The sequence below is a fragment of the Rana temporaria genome, chromosome 8 (genome assembly GCF_905171775.1).
Source record: "Rana temporaria chromosome 8, aRanTem1.1, whole genome shotgun sequence".
NCBI lineage: Eukaryota > Metazoa > Chordata > Amphibia > Anura > Ranidae > Rana > Rana temporaria.
This window is the reverse complement of record NC_053496.1, coordinates 19,821,888-19,849,603: the sequence shown is the minus strand read 5'-3', so window position 1 is coordinate 19,849,603 and position 27,716 is coordinate 19,821,888. Positions and strand designations below refer to the sequence as shown.

The following is a 27,716-nucleotide window of genomic DNA, read 5'->3' as shown; positions in this document are numbered from 1 at the left end:
ACAAAATAAAGGTATTTACAAGCAACAAATTAAATAAAAATTGTCCATTCTGAACACTATGAGATTAGAGCATGCAGCACAGACAAACATAAAAAAATGGGTGGAACTCCACTTTAAGTAGAGAAGTTTGGTGCCATTCCACGAGCGTGTGCAATTTTAAAGGGTGACATGTTGGGTATCTATTTACTCGGCATAACTTCATCTTTCACATTATGTAAAAGAATGAAGAAAAAATACAAATTTGCTAAATTTTATAACAGAAACAAAAAAAATTCATTTTTTTTTACAGAATTTTCAGTCTTTTTTCTCTTATACCGCAAAAAAAATTAAAAATAAACGGTGATTAAATACCACCAAAAGAAAGCTCTATTTGTGTGAAAAAAAGGACAAAAATTTCATTTCGGTACAATGTTGTATGACTGAGTAATTGTCATTCAAATTGTGAGAGCACCGAAAGCTGAAAATTGGTCTGGTTATTAAGTGGGTTTACGTGCCCAGTGGTCAAGTGGTTAAAAGCAAAATGGAAGGATGAGGTAAGTGAAGGAGGACTGCACTGAGGTAAAGGAAGCTATGTAGGAAAGAAAATTGTACCTTTACAACCCCTTTAAGTGGTTAAATTAAAAATGATCAAAACACAATTATCGAATCTTTATAAATTTCCATGGCCCAGATTCACATAGATTTGCTCCTAATTTGCGCGGGCACAGGGCAACGATTTTGCCCTGCGGCCGCGCAAATTAGCGCCGCTGCCCTCGATTCACGGAGCAGTAGCTCCGTGACTTGTGAGGGCGCGCCGGCAAAATTGCCCGGCGTAAGCGAGCGCAATTTAAATGATCCCGCCGGGGGCGGGAATCATTTAAATTAGGCGTGCTCCCGCGCCAAACGGAGAGCGCATGCTCCGTCGGGAAACTTTTCCGACGTGCATTGCGGCAAATGACGTCGCAAGGACGTAATTTGCCTCTAAGTGAACGTGAATGGCGTCCAGCGCCATTCACGTATCACTTACGCAAACGCCGTGATATTCAAATTTCACGGCGCGGGAGCGCAGCTATACTTTAGCACAGGCTGCCCCTGCTATTAGAAAGGGCAGCCTTGCGCTAAAGTAGCCGTACGGAAACTCCGTACCTGGCTTGCGCGGGGCCCGCGCAAGCTTGTGAATCAGTGGTAGTATGCAATTTGCATACTACACGCTGATCACAATGGGAGCGCCCCCTAGCGGCCCCCGCAAGAATGCAGCCTAAAATCTGCGAGGCATAAGAGCCTTATGCCGCGCAGATTTTAGGCTGCAGCCGGTGTAACGAGGTTCCTGAATCAGGAGCACTCGTTACACCGGAGCAAGTCAGCAATTGCGCCGTGTAACCTACGGTTACACGGGCGCAATTGCTTTCTGAATCTGGGCCCATGTTTTTTTGTTATCTTGGTTTGCTGCACTGAAATGAAAAAGTCAATAAAGAATAGTGTTCCATTTTTATACTTTTATTCATTTCGCACTACCAGGTGAGCAAACTTGAAAGAGAGAAGAACCAGGAGATCCGACAGATTCGGGAGCACGAGCAGCATAAAAGCATTGTTATTGTGACCGAGCTAAAGGCCAAGTTGCACGAGGAGAAAATGAAGGAGCTGCAAGCCGTACGGGAAGCCCTCCTGAGGCAGCATGAATCTGAACTCATCCGGGTGATAAAGATCAAAGACAGCGAAAATCAGAGGCTGCAAGCCGTGGTCAATGCGCTCCGAGATGGCGCCCCGGAAAAAGTCAAAACTGTTCTTTACAACGAGGCCAGGGAGGAGGCCAAGAAAACGTTTGAATCTGAGAAAAACAAAATGCAGCAGGAGATCTTCGAGCTAAAAGGGGCAAAAAAACAAGTGGAGGAAGCCTTGACTGTAGTGATGCAGGCCGATAAGATGAAGGCTGCGGAAATCCGGAGCGTTTTCCATTTACATCAAGAGGAGATCTCTAAAATTAAGCGGGAATGTGAGCGGGAAATCAGAAGGCTGGTATGTGCGGAGATTATGTTTATTTATTAAAATATCTTTTCAAGTATTTTAATTCCATGACGCCACGCATGTAGGGATATTCTGTATAAACTGGTAAAAAAAAAGAGGTGTGTCTTATCCAACAGCTAATCAGAATTCAGGTGTTATTTTTCAGTTTAGCTTGAAAACGGAAAGTGTATGCAAAGCCACATTTTATTGGTCGTTTCAGACTGTACCTCAAAGGAGGAATGGACTACCTCTAGGGTGTGCCTACTCTCAGTGGCTCAGATTCTCATACAGTTGCGCAAAACTGGGCGGGCGTAACGTATCTGATTTACGTTACGCCGCCGCAAGTTTTACAGGCAAGTGCTTTATTCTCAAAGAACTTGCCTGTAAAGTTGCAGCGGCGTAGCGTAAATCACCCGGCGCAAGCCCGCCTAATTCAAATTAGCCGGGTAGGGGGCGTGGAGCATTTAAATTAAGCGCGTTCCCGCGCCGAACGTACTGCGCATGCGCCGTCCGTAAAATATCCCAGGGTGCATTGCTCCAAATGACGTCGCTAGGACGTCATTGGTTTCGACGTGAACGTAAATGGCGTCCAGCCCCATTCACGGACGACTTACACAAACGACGTACATTTTTAAATTTCGACGCGGGAACGACGGCCATACTTAACATCGGTTGCCCCTCATATAGCAGGGGCAACTTTACGCCGGGGCAAGCCTAACGTAAACGTCGTAACTTCACTGCGTCGGCCGCGCGTACGTTCGGGAATTCGCGTATCTAGCTAATTTGCATACTCGACTGGGAAAACGACGGAGGCGACACCTAGCGGCCAAAAAAAAATTGCATTTAAGATCCGACAGCATAAGAGCCTTACGCCTGTCGGATCTAATGGTTATCTATGCGTAACTGATTCTAAGAATCAGTTACGCATAGATACGACGGCCCAGATTAAGACTTACGACGGCGTACTTGGCGTTGCGCCGGCGTAAGCCCTGTGAGAATCTGGGCCTATGTGTTCATTGCTACATCCAGTATGTCCTGAAATAGGAGCACAGTTAGGCCTCGTACACACGATCCGATTGTTGACCAATCAAGCGCTTGATTCTTGTCCAAAGGGCATGTGCCAGGAACTTGTCTTGAGGTACACAATTGTCGTGCAACAAACACGAACATAGTGACATACTACGAGGAATTTCAGCTCTTGAGCGCCACCCTTTGGGCCCCTTCTTCTAATTTCGTGTTTGGTGAGCATTAATTCCGAGCATGCGTGCTTGTACCTTCGACTTTTGTATGATGGACTTGTGTACTGACCAATACGAAAATCAGACAACAGACCGCTGTCTACCAAGAATTTACTAACCTGCCATCCAAATTTGTTGGCCGAAAGTTGGACAACAATTGTCAGAAGGAGCGTACTAACGGTCATATTTTAGGACAACAGTCTGTCAACAGACAATCCCCTGCCAACAATCGCATCATGTGTACGAGGCTTTAGATAAGAGTTAATGCCTCATACACACGATCGGATTATCCGACGGGAATTGTGTGATAACAGGCTGTTGTCGGAAAAACCAAACCATTTGTACGCTCCATCGGTCAATTGTTGTCGGATTTTCCACAGACAAAAGTGGGATAGCATACTTTAAAACTGTCCGCCAACAAATGTGTGTTGTCGGATTATCGGATCGCCTGTTGGACAAAACTCCAAAGTACAAACACGCATGCTCAGAAGCAATGCTCACCAAACCACAACATTAGCAGAAGTTGCCCAAAGGGTGGCACTAGGGAGGCTTTCTCTTTGCCACTGGAGACCTACACAAAGCTGAATTTGGGGACATGGCTGCATTTGGGGACATGGCTGCATTGTTAGACACGGCTGCATTGGGAGGCACGGCTGCATTGGGAGGCACGGCTGTATTGGGAGACACGGCTGCATTGGGAGGCATGGCTGCATTTGGGAACACAAGGCTGCATTTGGGGAGACGGCTGCATTTGGGGAGACGGCTGCATTGTTAGACACGGCTGCATTGGGAGGCACGGCTGCATTGGGAGGCACGGCTGTATTGGGAGACACGGCTGCATTGGGAGGCATGGCTGCATTTGGGGACACAAGGCTGCATTTGGGGAGACGGCTGCATTTGGGGACATGGATGCATTTGGGGAGACATGGCTGTAGTATTGGGAGACACGGCTGCATTGGGAGACACGGCTGCATTGGGAGACACGGCTGCATTGGGAGACACGGCTGTATTGGGAGACACGGCTGCATTGGGAGACACGGCTGCATTTGGGGACACAAGGCTGCATTTGGGGACACAAGGCTGCATTTGGGGAGATGGCTGCATTTGGGGAGACAAGGCTGCATTTGGGGAGATGGCTGCATTTGGGGAGACAATGCTGCATTTGGGGAGACGGCTGCATTTGGGGAGACAAGGCTGCATTTGGGGAGATGGCTGCATTTGGGGAGACAAGGCTGCATTTGGGGAGACGGCTGCATTTGGGGAGACAAGGCTGCATTTGGGGACACGACTGCATTTGGGGAGACAAGGCTGCATTTGGGGACACGACTGCATTTGGGGACACGACTGCATTTGGGGAGACAAGGCTGCATTTGGGGACACGACTGCATTTGGGGAGACATGGCTGCATTTGGGGACACGACTGCATTTGGGGAGACATGGCTGCATTTGGGGACTCATGGCTGCATTTTTAAAAAAAGTATCGGTAATCGGTATCGGTGAGTACATAAAAAAAGTATCGGTAATCGGTATCGGTGAGTACATAAAAAAAAGTATCAGGACTTGTACTCGGTCCTAAAAAAAGTGGTATCGGGACAACCCTATTTTGAACTATTGTTATTTTAGTTGTTGTTTTTTAAATCACAGGCAGATGGATTGACATACAGGGGGTGATTTACTAAAGGAGTTCAGAGTCTTCCCATTTCTTCAGATTGCATGAATATTAACTTCAGTTATGGAAACATGTGAAAAGCAAATTCCTGTTCACTTTTGTAGCACTACCCCCAAAGGAGCTGCTGGTTTAGAATTGGGCCTGCCGTTAACTTACTGTTCCATACGCTCGTCTCAGAGGTTCTCCTTGAAGAGTTGTCCAAAAAAAATGTCTGCACCAAACACGAAGTCCCTTTCAAGGTTTTTATTGAACAAAGTTCTCCAACAGAGGGGTAGAGGGATGGGGAGACTCTGGTACCTTTGCCTTGCGGATCACAGGTACAAACTTAGATCCAGAGGATTAATTTGGTTCCACGCTGGATTCCAGCAACCACCAGATAGGCCTACTCTCACCGGCCTAGCAGCGGGTGCGAAGCTCACTAAAGTGTCTGCCACAGACTCGATAAGTTCGTCGGGCCGTCCTACGATCTTCTGCCACAAGATCGTGCGACTACTCGCGCACTTTGTAGAAATTTCAATGGAGAACATGACTCACGGTGCCAAGAATCTTTCAGCCAACCTGGCAGCACAGTGAGGTAAAACTGACAGAATAAGTCCTTCAATTGAATCCCAGTGGTTCAGCTCCCTTGGCGTAGGCGAGACAGTGAAGGACCATCCCTGGACTAGTAGGCCCCAGCAACCTCGGGGCTTACTCTTAGTTACGAAGCCTCGGGCCAGCCAGCCCTGAGACCATAAACAGCTCACACATCACTCGAGGCTAGGAGGGCCATCAGGTCAGTATCGGAAGACCCCGCTAAAATGGCGTCCATTCTTTAAGTACACTCTCCCAGAATGCACAGCGGGCCCACCACTCCCCCTGCGCTGCTTCTGGGAAAGAGATGCCCAATGCATCCAGCCTGTCGCCTTTCCAACCTTGACCTGCGGTGGCAGCGACACCCACAGTCAAGGGGAAAATCATGCAACCCAGCTGAACTGGAACAGAACTATCAATTTAGCATAATCCTTCTGAGCCAAACTATTGCTCAGACAACTATAATTTAACACATATAGCCAGATTCATCTCATATGCGCTACGCCGACGTAACATTGAGAGGCAAGCTGAGTATTCACAAGCACTTGCTCCCATATTTACGCCAGCGTAACGTAAATAGGCCGGCGTAAGCCCGCCTAATTCAAAGTAGGCAGGTAGTGGGCGTGTTGTATTAAAATGAGTCGTGACCCCATGTAAATGCATGGCTGTACGAACGGCGCATGCACACGCATTGTCTGAATCACGTTGCATATACTCCCTAAGATACGACGGCTCAATGCTTTCGACGTGAACGTAACCTACGCCCAGCCCCATTCACGTACGACTTACGCAAACGGCGTAAAATCCGACGTCAGTTCCGACGTCCATACCCTAGACGACTTAGACCAGCTATTTGGTGGTTTATCTTTATGCCGGACGTACGCCTTACGTAAACGGCGTAGCTTACTGCGACGGGCGTAAGTACGTTCGTGAATTGGCGTATCTGGGTCATTTGCATATTCGACGTGTAAATCAATGGAAGCGCCCCTAGCGGCCAGCGTAAATATGCACCCAATATACGACGGCGTAGGAGACTTACGTCGGTCATATCTTGCCACAATTCAGTGTATCTGATTTAGAGAATCAGCGCATAGATACGACGGCGCACATTTGGACTTACGACGGCGTATCAGTAGATACGTCGGCGTAAGTCTTTCTGAATCTGGCCCATAGTGCCCACTCAATGGGAGCAAGGCACTACACTTTGAATACTCAATCACTTAGATGCTCAATCACTCAGATGCTGCAGATGTGATTGGATAATTGAAATGACAGTCGCCCAAATTTTGAGTAAAGATTCTTAGTTCTTAGTAAATCAGATGTAACCGTGTTGTAAAATGTGTCTCTTCTCTGATAGCTACAGCCATTAATAATTTAGTTAGTCAATTTCATGGCATAATCAGATTAGTAGTATTGTCAAGATAAGCTATTATGAATGATTAAAGAAGAACTTTTGTTTCACCATCTGCGTGCCTTTGCAGAGATTTCCTTTCACTTCCTGCCCCATAGCCAAGCTGGAAAGGAGAGGAAATCCCTGCAAATTCGAATTCCTTGGGGACCCCAAGGCCACCAGAACTAGTGTCCCCATTGGAAGATTTCCCTTCTAATTCTTTTCTGGGGACAACCCAAACTTTGAGATTACTTTTACTTTCAATGATAATGGTAAACAGGACAAATAGAGAGGGAGAATCACTATAACAGGGGCACTGAAAGCAATAAAAACTGGCAAATATTCGAATCCCTCCGCACTCTATGCAAAAAAACAAGAGGAGACACTCTGAGACTGCTCAGAGATGCTCGGATGCACTCGGAGACACTCGGGAATGGAGTGTTTCCGAGTGTCTCCCAGCGGCTCTGAGTGTCACCGGCACCCCTGGCTACATGCGGTACTGCACACCTGAGGCCTCGTACACACGACCGAGGAACTCGTCGTAAATGAAACATCGTTTTCCTCGACGAGTTCCTTGTTAGGCTTGTGGAGAATCTTGACAAGCTTTCTTTGCGTACACACTGTCAAGACCAAATCTCCTCGTTCTCAAACGCGGTGACGTACAACACTTACGACGGCAGGGGAAGTTCGATTCCACTGGCACAACTCTTGGGGCTGCTTTTGCTAATCTCATGTTACTGCGTGATAAGTAAAAGTTTGGTAAGAGACGATTTGCACTTTTCAGTCTGTTACAGCGTGACAAATGTGCAATCTCCATTACAAACGCTACTTTTACCGAAGGTGCGCTCCCGTCTCATACTTTATTCTGAGCATGCACGGGTTTCTTAGCATACACACGAACGTGTTTCTCGTCGAAAACCAGCCCGACGAGGAACAGGACGAGGAAATTGAGACTCCCGACGAGAAAAAAGAGAACTTGTGAAAAAGGGCGCCTCCGCCTGGACCTCTCTGGCGCCACCTGCCGTCCAGAGATGGAACTACATCTCTGGAGCACAGAATGACCCAGGGAACAGTTCAGGGCTGGCAAGTGGCAACACCCAATTTTAGATAAATCAACATGGATGAAAGCAAGTAAGGCTAGGTTCACGCCACGATTTTTACATCCCATAATCGGACCGTTAAATCGGATGGAATCGTATGTCAAAATTTTCACTAAAAAATCGGATCCTGATTTTAAATAATGTCTGGGAAAAAGAAGATTTTTGAAGTTATGGATATTCAGGGGAACCCCGCCGTCAATTTAAAACAAAAATGACGTGCGGTTCCCCCTAAATATCCATAACCAGACCCGTTATCCGAGCACGTTGACCTGGCCGGCCGCAGAAAAGAGGGGGGGACAGAGTGCGGCCCCCCCCCTCTCCTGAACCGCACCAGGCCACATGCCCTCAACATTGGGAGGGTGCTTTGGGGTGCCCCCCAAAGCACCTTGTCCCCATGTTGATGGGGACAAGGGTCTCATCCCCACAACCCTTGCCCGATGGTTGTGGGGGTATGCGGGCGGGAGGTTTATCAGAATCTGGAAGACCCCTTTAACAAAGGGGACCCCCAGATCCTGACCCCCCCTGTGTGAAATGGTAATGGGGTACACTGTACCTCTACCATTTCACGAAGGAAGTGTAAAGTATTGTAAAAAAACACACTGACACCTTAGAATAAAGTCCTTTATTAAACAAAAAAAAAAAAAAACACTCGTTCCCGGCTTCCAGCGTTGTCCTGATCCTGCGAGGGCTGATCTCCCGCGATGAGAAGATCCTACGACGGCCGGGTGTTCTCCGATCCAGCGCTGAGAAGATCCATCCGGAGCGCAGCATTTCCGACCTCCTCATCGCCGGACACAGCCCAGCGGAATGACGCGCTGGAGCTGTGACATTACTTATATAGAGGAGGCAGGGCCACCCGTCACGTGACCCCGCCCCCTCTGACGTACCCTCTCCTACGTCACTGGGGAAGCCCAAGAAGAGGGAAGACTATGGGCTTCGCCAGTGACGTAGCAGAGGGTACGTCAGAGGGGGCGGGGTCACGTGTCGAGTGTTTTTTTTTTTTGTTTAATAAAGGACTTTATTCTAAGGTGTCAGTGTGTTTTTTTACAATACTTTACACTTCCTTCGTGAAATGGTAGAGGTACAGTGTACCCCATTACCATTTCACACAGGGGGGGGGTCAGGATCTGGGGGTCCCCTTTGTTAAAGGGGTCTTCCAGATTCTGATAAACCTCCCGCCCGCATACCCCCACAACCACCGGGCAAGGGTTGTGGGGATGAGACCCTTGTCCCCATCAACATGGGGACATCCTCCCCATGTTGAGGGCATGTGGCCTGGTGCGGTTCAGGAGAGGGGGGGCCGCACTCTGTCCACCCCTCTTTTCTGCGGCCGGCCAGGTCAACGTGCTCGGATAATGGGTCTGGTTATGGATATTTAGGGGGAACCGCACGTCATTTTTGTTTTAAATTGACGGCGGGGTTCCCCTGAATATCCATACCAGACCTAAAGGGTCTGGTTATTGAATTTGCGGGGACCTCCGTTCGGGTTCGCTCAACCCTAGTAATAAAAAATCGGGTACGATTTATCGCACAGTCATTGGATTTAGTACGATTTAGATTGACCACAATATAAAAAAAATCGGACACGATTTTAATACGATTTCAAATCAGGACCAAAAATCGTGGTCAAACACGATTTTTGATGCGATTTTAAATCGTATCAAATCTGATGCGGATCAAATCGGATGCACTTGGGGACCTAAATTAATGAATGGCAGTGAATGGATACGTTTTGCCATACAGATTTGTACGATTTTAAAGCTAAAATCGTGAGAACAAGTAGGATGACAAAATCGTGGTGTGAATGCACCCTAACTCTCTCATCCTACTAAATTTGACATAGCACCTGTATTGAAAAGTACACAGGCGCTACATTTGTTATAATTATTTATATGTATTTATTATATTATAATTTATGATTTTGTGTTTCAAATCTGAAATAATCATACCGCCAAGGAGGTTAACTGGACTTGTGTCTTTTTTCAACCTCACCTACTATGTAACTACTGTACTGTACTGTATTGTAAAAAAAAAAGGTCTAAACACAAAACTCCAGCTCAATAACATTGTTTTAATTTGCATTAGTACAAAACAAAAACAAAAATTCTGTACTGTACAATACAATGATATATAGCTAGGGTGACCACATTTCCAAACTGCCATTCAGGGACACACCCCCTCTCTCACCTCCCCCCCAAAAAATTAGGGGGGGCGAGGCGTAATGTAGTCTCGGGGTTGATGGGGAACTTGGCGGCGGGTTATTTGTCAGGTGAATGTGCCACTTGCCACCAGATGCAGTGCCGCTTGCCACCCATAGCCTGCCACCAGATGTAGTGCTGCTGTCACTCCCTCTGCACGAACCATGTGTGTAGAAGGAAAGGAGTGGGGTCACTATCTGGAGAGTGAAGATCACACCAGTGCCTGCTGCTTGTCGCTGGGTGCCGGAGAAGGAGGAGGTGCCGAGGTGGGTGGGGAAAACAGTGCTGCACTAGGCGCAGGCCTCCGTCCCGGTCTCACTGTCTGAGGCCTCGTACACACGACCGAGTTTCTCGGCAAAAACCAGCAAGAAACTTGCTGTTTTTTTTTTTTTTTGCCGAGGAAACCGGTCATGTGTACATTTTTCGACGAGGAAACTGTCGAAAGGAACTCGTCGAGCCAAAAAGAGAGCATGTTCTCTATTTCCTTGACGGGAATGGAGAAAATTGGCTTGTCGAGTTCCTCGACAGCCTAACAAGGAACTCGACGGGCAAAACGATGTGTTTTGCCCGTCGAGTTCCTCGGTCGTGTGTATGAGGCCTCAGAGTAAATTGGCACTGGTTGCAAGATGCCAGGCAGTGCTGGCCCTAGCAACCAGTTCCGGAAATGTAGTTATTAGTTAGTAGGGGGTGGCTGTGTCCTCTATTTAATTCCGGGACACTGTATTGTCCCGGAATGAAGGTGCCGGGACACGGGACAGACATGTCAATTGCGGGAAAGTCCGGGTAATCCGGGACACTGGGCACCCTATGTATAGCGGGTCGTTAGGGTGAGGAGAGCTGGTCGTAAGTCTGAGTGGTCGTTAAACAGGTAAATCATTAAACGAGGAGTATCTATATTCCATAATAACATAGACTATAGGCTGAAGAACTGTGGATCAAAGTATGCCTCTACATCCACCGTGACTGCAGGTACATAGGAAAGTGAGCCAATCAAGAAGTTTTTGGTCTGTCCCAAGATGGTACTTACTATCGTGTGCTAGAAGAAATTTGCATCATGTACGTCATAGAGTTAAGGGTGGCAACCTAGCACTGACTAGGGACATTTTTGGTCAGCCCCCAACACTATGGGGTTTATTTACTAAAAGCAAATAGACTCTGCAGTTGCTCCAAAACTTGGTATATGAGGTAAGGCTTCACTTTGCAAAGAATACCCAATCACGTGGAAGGAAAATACAAGAAAAAACAGTATTTTTGTTTGCACATGATTGGATGATGGAAGTCAGCAGAGCTTCTGCTCATTTACTAAGCTCTGGAGCAACTGCACTTACAGAATACAACTGCACAATGCACAGGCCCGGATTCACGTAGGGCGGCTTTACCATGTGCGGGCGTAGCGGATCGTATTTACGCTACGCCGCCGCAAGTTAAAGAGGCAAGTGCTGTATTCACAAATCACTTGCCTCCTAAGTTACGGCGGCGTAGAGTAAATGTGCCGGCGTAAGCGCGCGTAATTCAAATTGTGAAGAGGTGGGCGTGTTTTATGCTAATGATTTGTGACCCGACGTGATTGACGTTTTGAACGAACGGCACATGCGCCGTCCGTGGACGTATCCCAGTGCGCATGCGTAGGATAGAATGCCTAAGATACGTCGAACACTGCTTACGACGTGAACGTAACTGACGCACAGCCCTATTCGCGTACGACTTACGTAAAAAGATACGCCTGTTCCGACGTCTATACCTTGCATGGGCTGCGCCACCTAGAGACCAGCTTTATCTTTACGCCGGCGTATGTCTTACGTAAACGGCGTAACTAATTGCGACGGGCGCACGTACGTTCGTGAATCGGCGTATCTTGCTCATTTACATATTCGACGCAGAAATCAAAGGAAGCGCCACCTACCAGCCAGCGTAAATATGCACCCCAAGATACGACGGCGTAGGAGACTTACGCCGCTCGTATCTTGGCCAAATCTATGCGTAACTGATTCTATGAATCAGGCGCATAGATATGACGGCGGCCATTCGGACTTACAACGGCGTATCTGGAGATACGCCGTCGTAAGTCTTTGTGAATCTGGGCCACAGTCTTTTTCCCTTTAATAAATCAACCCCTATGTCATTAGTTTTGTAACAGCACCATGACCGGCCGTTGGATTCATAGACCTTGTACGGTGACCACATCTGTGTACTGCATTAGCATTCATCCATTCTCATCCATGACCGTTCCATGCACTCTTTTGCGGACTACATGACTGTTCGAATCCTCGGAAACGTTTCTCTTTTTCTGTCTGTCATGTCTTTAAATTCTCCATTTTCGTAAACCCAGAAGAGGAATGGATGGCGTGGATCAGAATGAGACCAGCGACATGCAACAAGTTAAGTAATCACTGAAGATGTGGAATATCAAATTTAGAGACAAACATGCGCTCTGGGGATCGGTTATTGAGCCTGTGTTTCTATTATCTTTCAGATTTCAGAACATAAGAAAATTCTGAAAAAGACCAACCAAGGCCGGAGGGTGAGAAATATTTCAGTGATCTTAGATCGCATATTGCTACATCAAGTGAAAAAAAAAAGAAAATAAAGAACCTTGATTATGTGATTGTCTACAAACACCCGTTTTTTTTTTTCTTGGCATTTGCACAAAAATGTGAAGTTTCCAGCATTAAAATGCTGGGTTGTTGATTGCAGCACCAGATATGTCACATTCTGTGAACCTTACTAAAGAAAGCAATTTTGAAGTTCCTTTATTAATCGTATTTAGTTCTCTGCTAACATCTGTCACTGTAATGGGAAGCTTACCATTGAAGTTGGGCATGGTGGGGCACAGCGTAATTTTTTTTTTGGGGGGGGGGGTCAGGGCCCCCACTGGCCCCCCTTAGTGATGCCACTGGTTGGGGGGGCGGGGGGCATATGCAAAGGGTACAGGAAGAGCAAGATAAAATTTGGTGCTTCATACGGAAGAAACCATTTCCCTGATGAGATTCGCGGTCGTGTGTACAAGGCCTTAGAGATGTAATAATGAACAAACTGTTGAATTTGTGCATTTTACATCTGCTTGGAGTTTAAAACCTTTCTCTCTTTACATTCATATTTTTCCCTCTGTAGACCTCCTCTAAGCTGTGAGCAGATGTTACATATGATGCAGAAATTTCTGATGACAATGACACTGTAACGGAACATCGGATGCATGCCCTTGAGAACAACCTGTGTTTTATGTTGTATTTATAACCTCCAGAAGTGACAGTGCTGAGATGACAGATTAAGCTATCAATCATAAGTAGAAGCGGTGCAATCAGCTTCAAGGAATATATCAGTTAATTCTGATGTTAGGGAGGACGTTTTTCCAATGACACCTTAAAGCTGAATTTATAGAAAATCAGGAGGTAGATTCAGAATGAAGTTACGCTGGCGTATCTATTGATACGCCACGTAACTTCTAGGATGCTCCGGCGTATCTTTTTTCTGTATTCAGAAAACAAGATACGCCGGAATTTGGCTAATATCCGTGTGGCGTAAGTCTCTTACGCCGTCGTATCTTAGTTGCATATTTACGCTGGCCGCTAGGTGCCGTTTCTGTCGATTTACGCAAGGAATATGCAAATTAGGTAGATACGCTGATTCCGAAACGTACGTCGGCCCGGCGCATTTTTTTCCGGCGTTTACGTTAGGCTTTTTTCCGGCGTAAAGTTACCCCTGCTATATGAGGCGTATCCTATGTTAAGTATGGACGTCGGGCCAGCGTAGAATTTTCCGTTGATTACGTCGTTTGCGTAAGTCGTTCGCGAATAGGACTGTGCGTAATTTACGTTCACGTCGAAAGCATTGGCTTTTTGTGGGTTAATTTGGTGCATGCGCACTGGGTTACGTTCACGGACGGCGCATGCACCGTTAGTCAAAAACGTCATTTACGTGGGGTCATGTTTTATTTGCATAAAACACACCCACCTCTTCACAATTTGAATTAGGCGCGCTTACGCCGGCAGATTTACGCTACGCCGCCGTAACTTAGGCCGCAGGTTCTTGGTGAATACAGAACCTGCCTCACTAAGTTACGGCGGCGTAGCGTATCTGAGATACGCTACGCCGGCACAAAGTTACGGCGGGCTATCTGAATCTAGCCCTATATCTTTTGCATACTTACACTGGGCCAACTTGGCACATCTGATATATGGAGGGCCACTGGGGATGTTGTTCATCACTATAGTAGTCTTCCCTGCATATTGCGACAGTTGTGATCTTTCAGGTTGTTTGTGAACGGTATTCCCTCTGCACAATGACTAAAAGGGGGTCGCTCATTTGGCACCTCCACCAACACAAGGCATTCTACTATATAAAGGGTGGAGGTGCCAAGCGAGTGACCCCCTGAAGTCAGTATGCAGAGGTGGATGCCACATGCACAAAAACTGAAAGATAATGGCTATCATTGTATGCTTTGGTTGCCAACATTTGCAAAACATTTTTAGGGACACTTTTTTCTGTAGGTGAAGTATTATTTTAATTTAACACATTTGCAAATGCGTGCAACCAGGTCTTTTTTTCAGCGGGAACGCGGGGGAACGCAGTCCTGGCACCTCCTGGACTGACTGTATGTAATGGCAAGGGGTGCTGGGGTGTGCTGCAGGGTGTGGATCCCACTGCTGGGGACCTACTTTTGCAGGGGGGACCTATTGTTGCTGGGGGGGGGGGGTCTTATGTTGCTGGGGGTCAGTTGTTGCTGAAAGAGATCTAGCGTTGGGAGAGGGGGTCTATTGTTGATGGCAGGCAGAGAGTCTATTAATGCTGGCTGTGCAAAGATCTGTTGATGCTGCCGGGAGTCTATTGTTGCTGGGGGGAAATGTTGTTGTGGGTGGTCCATTGTTGTTAGGGGGATCTATTGTTGCTGGCTGAAGGGGATCTATTTATTGATATCATTACCAAATTCCATACAAATTACTTAGCACCACAAAATAAAACTTGGTTCTATATTCTATAGTCTAAAAGGGGCAGTACTGGGAGGTGGGTAGAGGGCGGAGAAAAGGGGTGACTTGATAAGGGGGGTTCCTGCACCTATTGTATGAGAAAAAAAGCTCTGCGTGCAACTAAACCTCTGTTTTTAACGCATACTGTTAGACAGGTGAATTTGGTTGGTTGCTGATTGGTCGGTAAGTTTGAGCTTGGATATTCTATGTTGTTTTTGTATGTATACGCGCCTTTTCCAGTGCTCCTTACTGTATAGACCAGTCATAGGTAGGGGCAGTGACATTTGTTTTTTATTTTAATTAGGGGCGGGACATTCATTTGTAGGCATGGTCGGCGCCACGGCAACAGGGGGCAGGGATGGACTGGCCATCGGGACTACCGGGAGTTTCCCAGTGGGCCGATGGGCTCAGTGGGCCAGTTAAAACATCCACCTAATCTGCATCGGAGGTCCGCGGCGATCTACCTGTCAATCGCCGACAGCTGGCGCCTGACGGGCAGATCGAGATTTAGCCAGCAGTAGTGTGTAGTGCAGGAAGCGTGTGTAATAAGTTCTCTCTCATGTCACTCTGCTCCCCAGCGGCCCCCTCCTCTCTTCTCGTCCATCCCCATATTTGCTTGTGACATCATCTGGGATGGATGAGAAGAGAGGAGAGGCCGCCAGGGAGCAGAGTGACACGAGAGAGAACTTATTAAACGATGTGCCCCTTAATGTGAAATATGCCCTGATGTGCCCCATGCCCTGATGTGCCCTGTGCCCTGATGTGCTATGTTCCCTGATGTGCCCCATGTCCTGATGTGCCATGTGCCCCGTGCCCTGATGTGCCCCATGCCTTGATGTGCCCTGTACCCTGATGTGCTCCGTGCCCCGATGTGCTGTGCCTCAATGTGGTGTGCCCTGATGTGCTGTGATAGGTCCTGATGTGCTGTGCCCTGTACCCTTATGTGATGTGCCCTGATGTGCCCTGTACGGGTAAATAGGGTTGGTGAAGGGGGGTTATGATCAGAGCTGGGTTGTTCTGGGCAGTTAGGACATATGTTTTGGGGGTTGGAGCAGAGGCTGCTGGGAGGGAAAACACTGGGGCAGGACCCTGGGGGGACAGGAAAACAGAAGTTGCTGAGTACATGGCAGTGTAACCGAGGAGTCTCTGCCTCAGATGTCTCTCCCTGTTGCCCCCCTTATCTTCTATAACCCAGAGATAAGCCACACGAAAGAGGGCAGTCCTGTGGCTTCGCAGGAACAAAGATTGTCTCTGGACAGCCGCACTCTGAACAAATTGTAGCCTTTTATTAAAAGAAGGAAAGGACTACAAGTCACAGCAAAATAAAACCTGACTGTTGACGCGTTTCGCACTGAAACTAGGGTGACTAGTGCGAAACGCGTCCGAAGTCAGGTTTTATTTTGCTGTGACTTGTAGTGATGTCCTTCTTTTAATAAAAGGCTACAATTTGTTCAGAGTGCGGCTGTCCAGAGACAATCTTTGTTCCCGCTTTGCTAAGTGCATTGCCTGCACCTGGGTTATCTGCAATGGAGGATATTCATCTGGGTTCCCACCTGGAGCGGCTATTCCCTTTTAGTCCTGCGGCTTCATAATGGACAGCAGACACCCATCCCCTCCTCAGCCGACCTCACCATTCACAAGCTGAGCCGGGACAAGACTGGAGACTGAAAGGAGCTGTATGGTGGGCGTGAGTCAGTGTAACAGGGGGGCTACACACCTTCACTGAGATCCCTTCATTGGTTGCCAGTAAAAGACAGAATAACTTTCAAGGCACTCTGCCTAATGCATAAGTGTATTCAAGGAAACGCCCCCCAATATCTATGCGACAAAAATAAAAGCCCACAACCCCAATCGCATTCTGCGATCCACCAATCAAAACCTACTCCAGATACCCAAAGCCAGATACAAGTCCAAAGGAGATCGAAGTTTTGCAGTCCAGGGACCTCAGCTGTGGAATGCTCTACCAACCACCATCCGACTGGAGTTGGACCACTTGGCCTTCAGGAGAAAGATTAAAACCCATCTCTTCTGAGGTCAAAGGGTTTTTACCCAGGGAATGAACACAGCGCCCATAGGCGATTCAGTTCGCATGTGTTGCGCTATATAAGTTTTTCATTCACTCACTCACCCCTGCAGCTACTGACTGGCTGTGATAACAGTGTCCCACTGTCTGTGATGGAGCCCAATTTTTTGGATTCTGCCCGGGACAGGCTCAGACCGGGACATCAGTCTGATTTCCATGAATGTCCCGGGCAATTTGGGACTGTTGGCAACTGTGCTGTATGTAGCATGGATTACTACAGTGATATACAGCATCCCCAGCTGCCCAACAGTGACTTATAGATATCCATGCTTACATGAAGCCAAGCTGGACCAATGCAATTATGCAAAAAATATAATTCCTTGAGCTTAACTAATTATTTACACATTTTTGGCTGTGTGATGTTTGTGTTATATCACCATACTCTAGTCTCACAATTTTAGTATACAGTGAGTGCTGCAATGATCATATATCTATTTTGTCTCTCTGTGCAGTTAACAGATCCTCTTGCTGTATTTTTTGAATTCCTTTAAAGCCTAAGGCCCTCAATAAAACCTTCCCATCTGTTACTGAGGCAACATCAACACCCAGTGAATGATGTGTAAACGGTTTATTTAATCAATCCCTGTTTCCATGGAGACACTGCGCTTCTAAGTTAGTCTAATAACTACGTTAGTCTAATAGCCAGACTCCACCCAGAGTCTGGCCACATCAATCACTTTGCAGGTGGACAGGCAGACAGGGAGAATGCATCACAACCAAAATCAGGATGCTGGAATGAGACCAGCAGTTAGATATTTTTGGCCTCATGGACTTCAAGTGGAGCACAGGTACTTGTGAATGGCAGACAGGCAGAGTGGTCAGGTCAGTAACAGTTCAGGTACAAGGCAGGCAAGGCTGAGAATAGTCAGGGTGAAATCTGTAGTCAAAAGGCAGGCAGAGTTCAGAGAATAGTCCAAGTTCCAATCCCGGGTCATAAAAAGGGGGAATCCAAACACGAGGCCAGACAAACAGGGAGCTTGAAGCATGTGTAACAACACTATCACAAGCATGAGACTGCAGACTTGGCTAGCCTAAATCAGGTTTGGTCTCCACCCAGAGACTTGCTACATCAATCACTTTGCAGGTGGACAGGCAAACAGGAAGAATGCATCACAGCCAAAATCAGGATGCTGGAATGAGACCAGCAGCTGTCATGGAACAGGAACATGTAAACGCACCTGACAAACACCTGTAAATGTGTGATGAGTGTATCCTTATGCCCAAAGAACTCCTCTACCCCTATTAAACTGCTCTCCTTCCCATGCCTAGCCCAAAACACTGTCATGATCTTGCAATAATACTTTCATGACCTGTGTCTCTTACCTTGTCTGTGTATCAGCCTTAAGGCTTGCCTTCTCACACCTGCATGGTTAAGTAATCTTCCATCAGTGTGGCTCCACCCTAGCCCCAACAGGAACCACTATTTAACACTGTGTTCTCCAAGCCTGCCTTGCCGTGCAATATGTGTGTTTGGTTTCCTGTTTCCTGCTTGCCGTGTACTCTACGTTTGTCTCTGTTACCGATCTTGGCTTGTTCCCGACCATCCCCGCTTGCTTGTGACCCTGACCTTTGGCGCATTCTCGACTATAGCTGCCTGCTTGTGACCCTTGACCTTTTATCCTTGTCTGCTTTCCCCCCCCCCCCGATCTTTAGGTTATCTTCCTATAGCCTACCGTGAGCGTGAGCTGGGAGACCCCAGGGTCTGCGACCTGGAGTCAGCTGCAGCGAAGTCCATCCTCAACACTAGAGGCTCTGGTGAACACCAGCTGGCTCTTAGACTCCGCGCCCTGTGGAATCTCACGTTCTAGGACCCTGTGGGATCTGTGTTTTGGCGCCCCAGTGCACCTGCCTTCCTGCACCACCCAGGGTTCCAACCGCAGCAGTTTGCTGTAAGGTCCAATATCATAGAGGTGCACTCCTGACCCAACGGTGTGCATATGTCACCTGACCTCAGGTGAACTGACAAACACAAATTCCTGAACACTTCAAAATCACCAGGAATGCGCTCTGCTCAGATGTGATTGCAGGCTCAGGAGTAATCTCTCTAACAAAGACACACAGGACTACGTTCATCCTAATTTCCTGTCCCGGTGACAGGAAGTAAAGGGGAAATTCCTCAACAGAAGCACATCAATAAACCTGACAGAGTTTACATATGTGGTCATGTGGTCACATGCCTGCCATGAAAATTGCTTCTAGAACTTGTGACAAGACTAAATTGATAGATCTAGACCTTTTTAACATGGAGAAACCCTTGAAGTTACTTTCTGGTCTCAGGGAAACCTTGCTAATAATTACTTTTATCTACAGTTAACTGTACATTGGCATGATGGTCAGTGAGAAGAATGCTCCTAGGGCAGACCATAGATTATGTGAATGTATTTTTTCTTGGACAATAGTGATTTTTCGTGCACATCTCCATATGATTGCCTATGAGTGACAGTTCTCATAGACATCGCACAGACCCACTGAGCTATCCCAGTATATTTCTATTCCATTTTTACAGGTATAAGCTGCTTATCGTTGTTAAGTTCACAGTGTTCTCTGTATGACCCTGCAAGTATTTATTATGCCAGAAACTGGATTGAATTAAGCAGGGATCTGCTGCTTTGTGTGCATTCTGTTCAAGTCTTGCACAGTGTCACAGCGATTTAATTATTCTTGGTGATTATGATGGTAGATTACCTACTTTACTAATACAATTACACTTCTTTCTTTTGTGTTACTACTTAGTCCAAGAGAAACTGTAGAATATTTTAGGTTCTTATTTTTTCATAATAAAGTTTGTCTTAAAATAATTTTTGATGTGTTTTTTTTTTATACCCGGTGTAATATTTGGTGTGATATTTCATTTTGAGTTGTTTTGTTCCATATTTTCATAATCAACTTTCATATCCACCATTGTAAACATTTGACAGCTCTATTTTACAAGCCTACATTAGAAGATCTATAGGTAGATTCACAAAGAGTTAGGCCGGCTTATCAGTAGATAAGTCGACCTAACTCAGAATCTACGCCGACCTAAGTTTAAGCGTATGCTCAAACAGAGATACGCTTAAACATATCTAAGATACGACGGCTTGCGCCATCCTATCTTAGATTGCAATATTTTGGATGGCCGCTAGGTGGCGCTTCCATTGCGGTCGGCGTAGAATATGTTAATGAGGGGATACGCCGATTCACGAACGTACGCCAGGCCGACGCAGTACTTTTACGCAGTTTACATAAGAGATAGGCCGCGTAAAGTTAGAGCTAGACTCTAGTGGAATAGTAATGTCAAGTATGGCCGCCTTTCCCGCTGCGAAATTCGAAATTTTTACGTCGTCCGCGAATCGGGATTTACGTCGTTTACGTCCACGTCGAAATCAATAGGCCCGTACGGCGTACTTAGCCGCAATGCGCACTGGGGAATGTAGGCGCCCGGCGCATGCGCAGTAGCCGAAAAACTTCAAAAACGTGAGGTCAAGCCTCATTACCATTAAACACGCCCCCCTCCAACCCATTTGAATTAGGCGCCCTTACGCCCGCCGCGTTTACACTACGCCGCCCTAAGTAAGGAGGTAAGTGCCTTCAGAATCATGTACTTGCCTCTCTTACTTAAGGCTGCGTAGTGTAAACACGCTAGGCTACGCCGCCGCAAATTAGCGAGCCCCTACCTGAATCTACCCACTAATGCCTTGTACACACGATCGGAATTTCCAGATGGAAAAAGTCAGACGGAATTTTTTCATCGGATATTCCGACCGTGTATATGCCCCATCTGACTTTTTCCATCGGAAATTCAGACGGACTTAGAAAGAGAGCATGTTCTCTTTTTTTCCGATGAAAAAAATGGAAATTCCGTTCGTCTGTATGGAACTCCGACGGAGAAAAAAACACGCATGCTCAGAATCAAGTCGACGCATGCTCGGAAGCATTGAACTTAATTTTTCTTGGCTCGTCGTAGGGTTGTACATCACCGCGTTCTTGATGGAAAAGAGTAACGCTTCAAGCCCTCCGACCTATGCTGTGCTCCCGCCCTGTAATACTAACAGGTGCAGACTCTGCGCTGATCCGTGGAAAAAAGAAATGTTCCTGGACTGCCGCACTCTGATAGGCGATTTATTGAAACAAAATGAACAAAGGATAAAATCCAAAGCTGTATAACATCCAAAAATTCATGCAACACTGCAATCAATGGTAGAAAGTGGACATAGGGGACAAAAAAGCTAACATGTTTCACATCATGGTGGATAGATGCTTAGTCAGAGCTATGAGCTATGTCTTAGCATCTATCCATGATGTGAAACATGTTAGCTTTGTTGTCCCCAATATCCACTTTCTACCATTGTTTGCAGTGTTGCATGAATTTTTGGATATTATACAGCTTTGGATTTTATCCTTTGTTCATTTTGTTTCAATAAATCGCATATCAGAGTGCGGCAGTCCAGGAACATTTCTTTTTTCCACCGCGTTCTTGATGGTCGGAATTTGGTGTGACAGTGTGTATGCAAGACAGCTTGAGCGGAATTCCATCGGAAAAATCCGTCTGAGTTTATTCTACATGTAAGGCATATGTAGCATCTGCAAACTAGGTCATGGTGTCTCTGTCACATTTTCCTATTCTAATCCATGAAAGTACGATGCTGGGACATAATATATCCGTTGTAAAGATATGCATGTCACCCATGCAAAATGCAAAAGCCATACACAATTTATGAACATGATAGCTGCTTGTAGCCAAGATTTGTGGATTCCCTAGTGATATTAAGAATGGCCCAGATTCACGTACAACGGCGTATCTTTGTGCGGGCGTAACGTATCCTATTTACGTTACGCCTCCGCAACTTTTACAGGCAAGTGCCGTATTCTCAAAAGAAAGTTACGGCGGCGTAGCGTAAATAGGCCGGCGTAAGCCCGCCTAATTCAAATGTGGTAGATGTGGGCGTGTGTTATGTTAATTTTATGTGACCCCACGTAAATGACGCTTTTTACGAACGGTGCATGCGCCGTCCGTGAAAGTATCCCAGTGCGCATGCTCCAAATTAACCCACAAGAAGCCAATGCTTTCGACGTGAACGTAAATGACGCCCAGCCCTATTCGCGAACGACTTACGCAAACGATGTAAAATTTTCAAAATTTGACGCGGGAACGACGTAAATACTTAACATTGGTACGCCGCATGTTCGCCTCATATAGCAGGGGTAACTTTACGCCGGGAAAAGCCTAACGTAAACGGCGTATCTGTACTGCGTCGGTCGGCCGGGCGTACGTTTGTGAATTCGTGTATCTAGCTGATTTACATATTTCTAGGCGTAAATCAGCGTACACGCCCCTAGCGGCCAGCGTAAATATGCAGTTAAGATCCGACGGCGTAAGAGACTTACGCTGGTTGGATCTAATAGAAATCTATGCGTAACTGATTCTAAGAATCAGGCGCATAGATACGAACGCTCGGACTCAGAGATACAACGGCGTATCTGGAGATACAACGGCGTATCTGGAGATACGCCGTCGTATCTCCTTTGAGAATCTGGGCCAATGTAGTTTTCAGATACATTTTGAAGGAGGGCATTGAAATAAAAGTAGAACTATGGCCTCTGAAAGCTCTTTTTGATGTATAGGCGGCTGGTTCTTTTCTGCAGTACCCCCCACTTGGACAGACCAACACATTAGCTTATTTGTTTATTTATCACAACCCCCCATTTTTTTCCCCTTCCCTTAAAAAAAAAGTTGGTCAGTTTTTGTTTTTCTGTGACTAGTTTTACACAATCTTCGGCTTGCCATAATGGAGCCAATAGTCTCTCCCCTCCCCGATGACTGATTTGTGGATAATCTACTGGATTTGCATTGTCTGTCAATCCGCTGATCCCTTTTTGTATCTGGATTTTATCTACTGGATGCCTACAATTGTATTCTTTATAATGGTGTATAAATTGGCATCTTTTATTGTCTTGCTGTCATGGAAACTGCCTTTTTGGTTAAACCAAGAATTAAAAAAAAAAAAGGAACTATGGCCTCCCATTAAAAAATGTACTGCAGCACTGAAAGTATAACTTAAAGCGGAGTTCCACCCACGTGTATCTACACCACTTCCGGCGCCGTCTCCCCCGCTGTCTTCTGGGAGACACACAGGTCCCAGAAGACAGCAGGGACCAGTGGAATAGCACAGAGTGAGTCGCGCATGTGCAGTAGGGAACCAGGAAGTGAAGCCTGCAAGGCTTCACTTCCACACTTCCTTACCGAAGATGGCGGCGGCAGCATCCAAGAGCCTGGCGCCAGATCGGCTTTGGGTGCCGACATCGCGGGCGCCCTGGACAGGTAAGTGTCAATGTTTTAAAAGTCAGCAGCTTCAGTATTTGTAGCTGCTGACTTTAAAAAAAAAATTGTCGGACCTCCGCTTTAAGGCAAAATATATATTTTTTTTGTTTTGGACAGAGTATTGAGGGATTGGAACACCTTCACCCTCACAATTTTTTCTGTTTATCATCAAAACTGAAAGTAAAAGAAAATGCACAATTTTGGGTTGTCCCCAGAACGGTAATAGAGGGGAAATCTTCCAATAGGGACACTAATTCTGGTGACCTAGGGGGCCCGAATTAATTCCTTTCACTTCCTGTTTTGGCTATGGGACAGGAACTGAAGGTAAATCTTCCAAATGGGACATAGATGGCTAAAAACTGACAGGGGTTCTAACTCTCAATTACTCTATCCAAAAGGAAGATGTATTGCCTATAGTCCTAGTTTAATAACCATAAATGCATTGGCTCATCGTTTTCTTCTAGTCCCCCTGCAAAGTCTCACAAATACTTGTTGATTCTACCAGTGGAGTCCACCTAATGAAGCTTCCTGTGATGGTGTGGCAACAATGCTGCACTGCTCTTGAATTAAGAGCAGAGTTCATGCTGTCATGTAGGATGTGCCTGCTTGCACTACAATGGGATGAATAATTGTTGCAGGTGGCATGCCTAACAGCATTGTAACTGCTTATTCACAAGCCTGTAGCATGTCAATGAGCACCTGGCCACACCTAGTCCTGCCCCCTGCTTTTTGGATTGACAGCCTTGCCACTATTGCTGAAATCACTGGGCCAGATTCAGGTAGCTACGCTATAAGTTACGGCGGCGCAGCGTAGTGTATTTACGCTACGCCTCCGCAACTTACAGGAGCAAGTGCAGTATTCACAAAGCACTTGTTCCATAAGTCGCGGAGGCGTAGCGTAGCGTAAATGGGGCCGGCGTAAGCGCGCGTAATTCAAATGGGGAAGGGGGGCGTGTTTTATGGTAATATGTGATGACCTGACGTGATTGATGTGATTTACGAACGGCGCATGCGCCGTCCGTGTACAAATCCCAGTGTGCATTGCTTCCAAGTATGGCGTAACGACGTATTGGTTTCAACGTGAACGTAAATTACGTCCAGCCCTATTCGCGAACGACTTACGCAAACAACGTAAATAATTCAAATTTCGAAGCCGGAACGACGTCCATACTTAACATTGGCTGCGCCTCCTAATAGCAGGAGCAGCCTTACGCCGAAAAAGCCTTAACGCAAACGATGTAAAAAACGAATGCCGGGCGCACGTACGTTTGTGAATCGGCGTATCTAGGAAAATAGCATATTCTACGCCGACAACAACGGAAGTGCCCCTAGCGGCTAAAGTTAAATTGCACATAATTCTACGCCGCCGCAATCAAGTTACGTCGGTGGAGGAAGCCTATATTTTCAGCGTGACTGCCTTTGTGAATCGGCGTAACGCTACGCGGGTGCGGAATTCAAATTACGGCGGCGTATGTGAATCTACCCCACTGTGAGCTACAGTCTCCAGAATAGGGAGTATGTGAAGCACAGATAAAGGAGGATTTGGAACAATCATGGAAGGTAAAGGAAGTTTTGGTTTGCTTAATGATGACTGTATATAACTGGATGTTGTACTTGTTTAGACTGTCATACATGAGAAGTTCATTTATGGGTAATCAAGGGAAATAGTGATATTGGAAACTTCCAAGTTGCTGGTTGAAATAAACAGCGAGCCACTGCACTCTGTAACCCCCCCTTCCGAAACTCTGCGCTCTGTAATGCACTCCTTTAAGGCCCTCCCACTGTTAGTGACATTTGACCACACCCACTATGTAATGCGGTTTGGAGGGTGTGGGGGGAAGGGTCTTTTGAGTGGGTTGTGTTAGAGTTCCTGTACCTATTTTCTGGGGGAAAAAAGCCCTGATTACAGGTAAGTGATGTGACTAAAGCTGTAGAGAAGTTTTCTAGCTAAACTTCAGCTTTCAATCTGTTTCTAACATATAATAAACACCTACATGTAAGGCATATGTAGCATCTGCAAACTAGATCATGGTGTCTCTGTCACATTTTCCTATTCTAATCCATGAAAGTACGATGCTGGGACATATCTGTATTAAGCCCTAAATACTCTGAGACCAGGCTTACCTAGAGGTATATCCATTTATCCTTACGTACAATAGGGTGTCCAGACCTGTAAAAAGGCACTTGAAGACCAAGGGGCAAACGCAAAAACTAGGAAGCAAGGAAAACGCTTAAGGCCCATACACACGATCAGAGTTTTTGACAACAAATGTCCGACGGACCTGTTTGATCGGACAATCCGACTGTGTGTACGCTCCATCAGACAAATGTTTTCGCTTTTTCATCAGACAAATGTTCTATGTGAAAACAGACTTAACACACGGTCGGACATCCGACAAACTTTCCCTTGGATTTTTGTCCGAAGTGATTTGTCCGGTCACACCCATAGCATACACACGCTCTGACTTTTCTGAAAACTTTTCTAAAACTTTCCCAACATCACGTGGTTTTTCTGCTCTTTTCTGCTCTTTATCGCCACCCTTTGGTTAACTTCTGCTATTGTTGGTTGATTTTAACATTGGTTCTGGGCATGCGTGTTTGTACTTCGGACAAAAGTCCGATGGCTTGCTGTACACACGGTCGGACTAGGCACCATCGGACTTTTGTTGTCGTAAAGTTTGTCCGTTTGCAGACCAAACTTTTTGTCCGATGAAACCAAAAAAAGTTGGTCCGATGGAGCGTACACACGATCGGACAAATGTGAAAACTTGTTGATTTTGAAGTTTGTTGGCCGAAAGTCCGACCGTGTGTACAGGCCTAAACTTTTCGGCAACAAATGTCCTCCGTCGGCTAACCTGATCGTGTGTACACAAGTTCAAAGTACAAACACGCATGCTCAGAACCAATGTTAAAGATCAGACAACAATAGCAGAAGTTGCCCAAAGGGTGGTGGTAAAGAGCTGAAAAACCATGTGATTTGGTGAAAGTTGGCTGAAAAAGTCCTGCCGTGTGTATGCATACCAAGTTCACGGCCAACCCGCATTCGGAGGAAAATCCACGGAAAAGTCAGATGGAAGTCCGATCGTGTGTATGAGGCTTAAGAAATACATTTGGCCACTGCCCTAAGGGACCTGTTTTATAATTATTGGACAAAAAAGGAAAAGCAGTTGTGTTAAAACCAATTTGTTAATGTTTTTCATTTTAAATTCTACACTAAAAAAACGTTGGGATTATGGTTGTTTTCAAGAACATCTCCAATATTTGTCTCTCTTATTCTGTAAATGTGGTCAATGAATCCTACATCTGTGTGATCATCAAAGTTTCTTTATGGGTATGATGCTAACAAGTTTAAAATGTTAATTGTTTTAATTTCATTCATTATTAAAGTAAGTTGAGTTGAGTTGAGTTGAGTTACCCAACATCGGTAAAAGGGCACATTTTAAGTTCTAGATCGTATTTAATTTAGCAAGATGTATACAAATTCTTACATGGTAATATGTTCCTCAAAGACCACTAGATGAGTCCAGCAAGTTGTGCTGCATGTGGTCAATGAATCCTACATCTGTGTGATCATCAAAGTTTCTTTATGGGTATGATACTAACTAGACATGTGCATTCGTTTTTGTTAGAATGCATTTTCGTCCGAAAATCTGTTTGTTTCGTTATCGTTTTAACAAACGATAACGAAAGTGCAAGAAACGAAAACCGAAAGATCCGACATAAAAAATGCTTTATTTTCGTTTTTGTTGCTGTAAAAATTCGATATAGAGAGATTCGACATTATAGGGAAAAGATTCGACATTATAGAGAAAAGATTCGACACTATAGAAATAATAGATTCGACATTACAGAGAATAGATTTCGATTTATGAGAAAATAGATTCGACATTATAGAGAATAGATTCGACATTATTACTAGTCATACAACATTAGAATTCTTGTAGGCGGAATATTCGAACGGAAAGGTACGATTTGGCGTAAAGATTCGACGTTCCGTCGAATATTCTTTTGACCATTCGACAGAAACCAAGTATTATTGGATTTTCGGACGAAAGCTATTCCCCAACGAAGAACGAAATAAATCAAAACGATTTTCGGGAGTAACTAAATAAATTTATTTTCCAAACGAAAACGAAAAAACGAAACGAAATATTCCAGTCTGCACATGTCTAATACTAACAAGTTTAAAATGTTAATTGTTTTAATTTCATTCAGGCTTT

At 45.8% G+C, this 27,716-nt stretch overlaps 1 protein-coding gene across 1 annotated transcript in view; it reads left to right on the top strand.

Moving 5' to 3' along the window:
* JAKMIP3 (Janus kinase and microtubule interacting protein 3) overlaps nucleotides 1–27,716 on the top strand; it is a 118,242-nt gene that overhangs the window by 5,264 nt on the left and 85,262 nt on the right. The window contains exon 2 of the mRNA XM_040361366.1: nucleotides 1,498–1,995. Within this exon, the coding sequence (XP_040217300.1) occupies nucleotides 1,498–1,995 (498 nt within the window). The remainder of the gene's footprint in view (nucleotides 1–1,497; nucleotides 1,996–27,716) is intronic.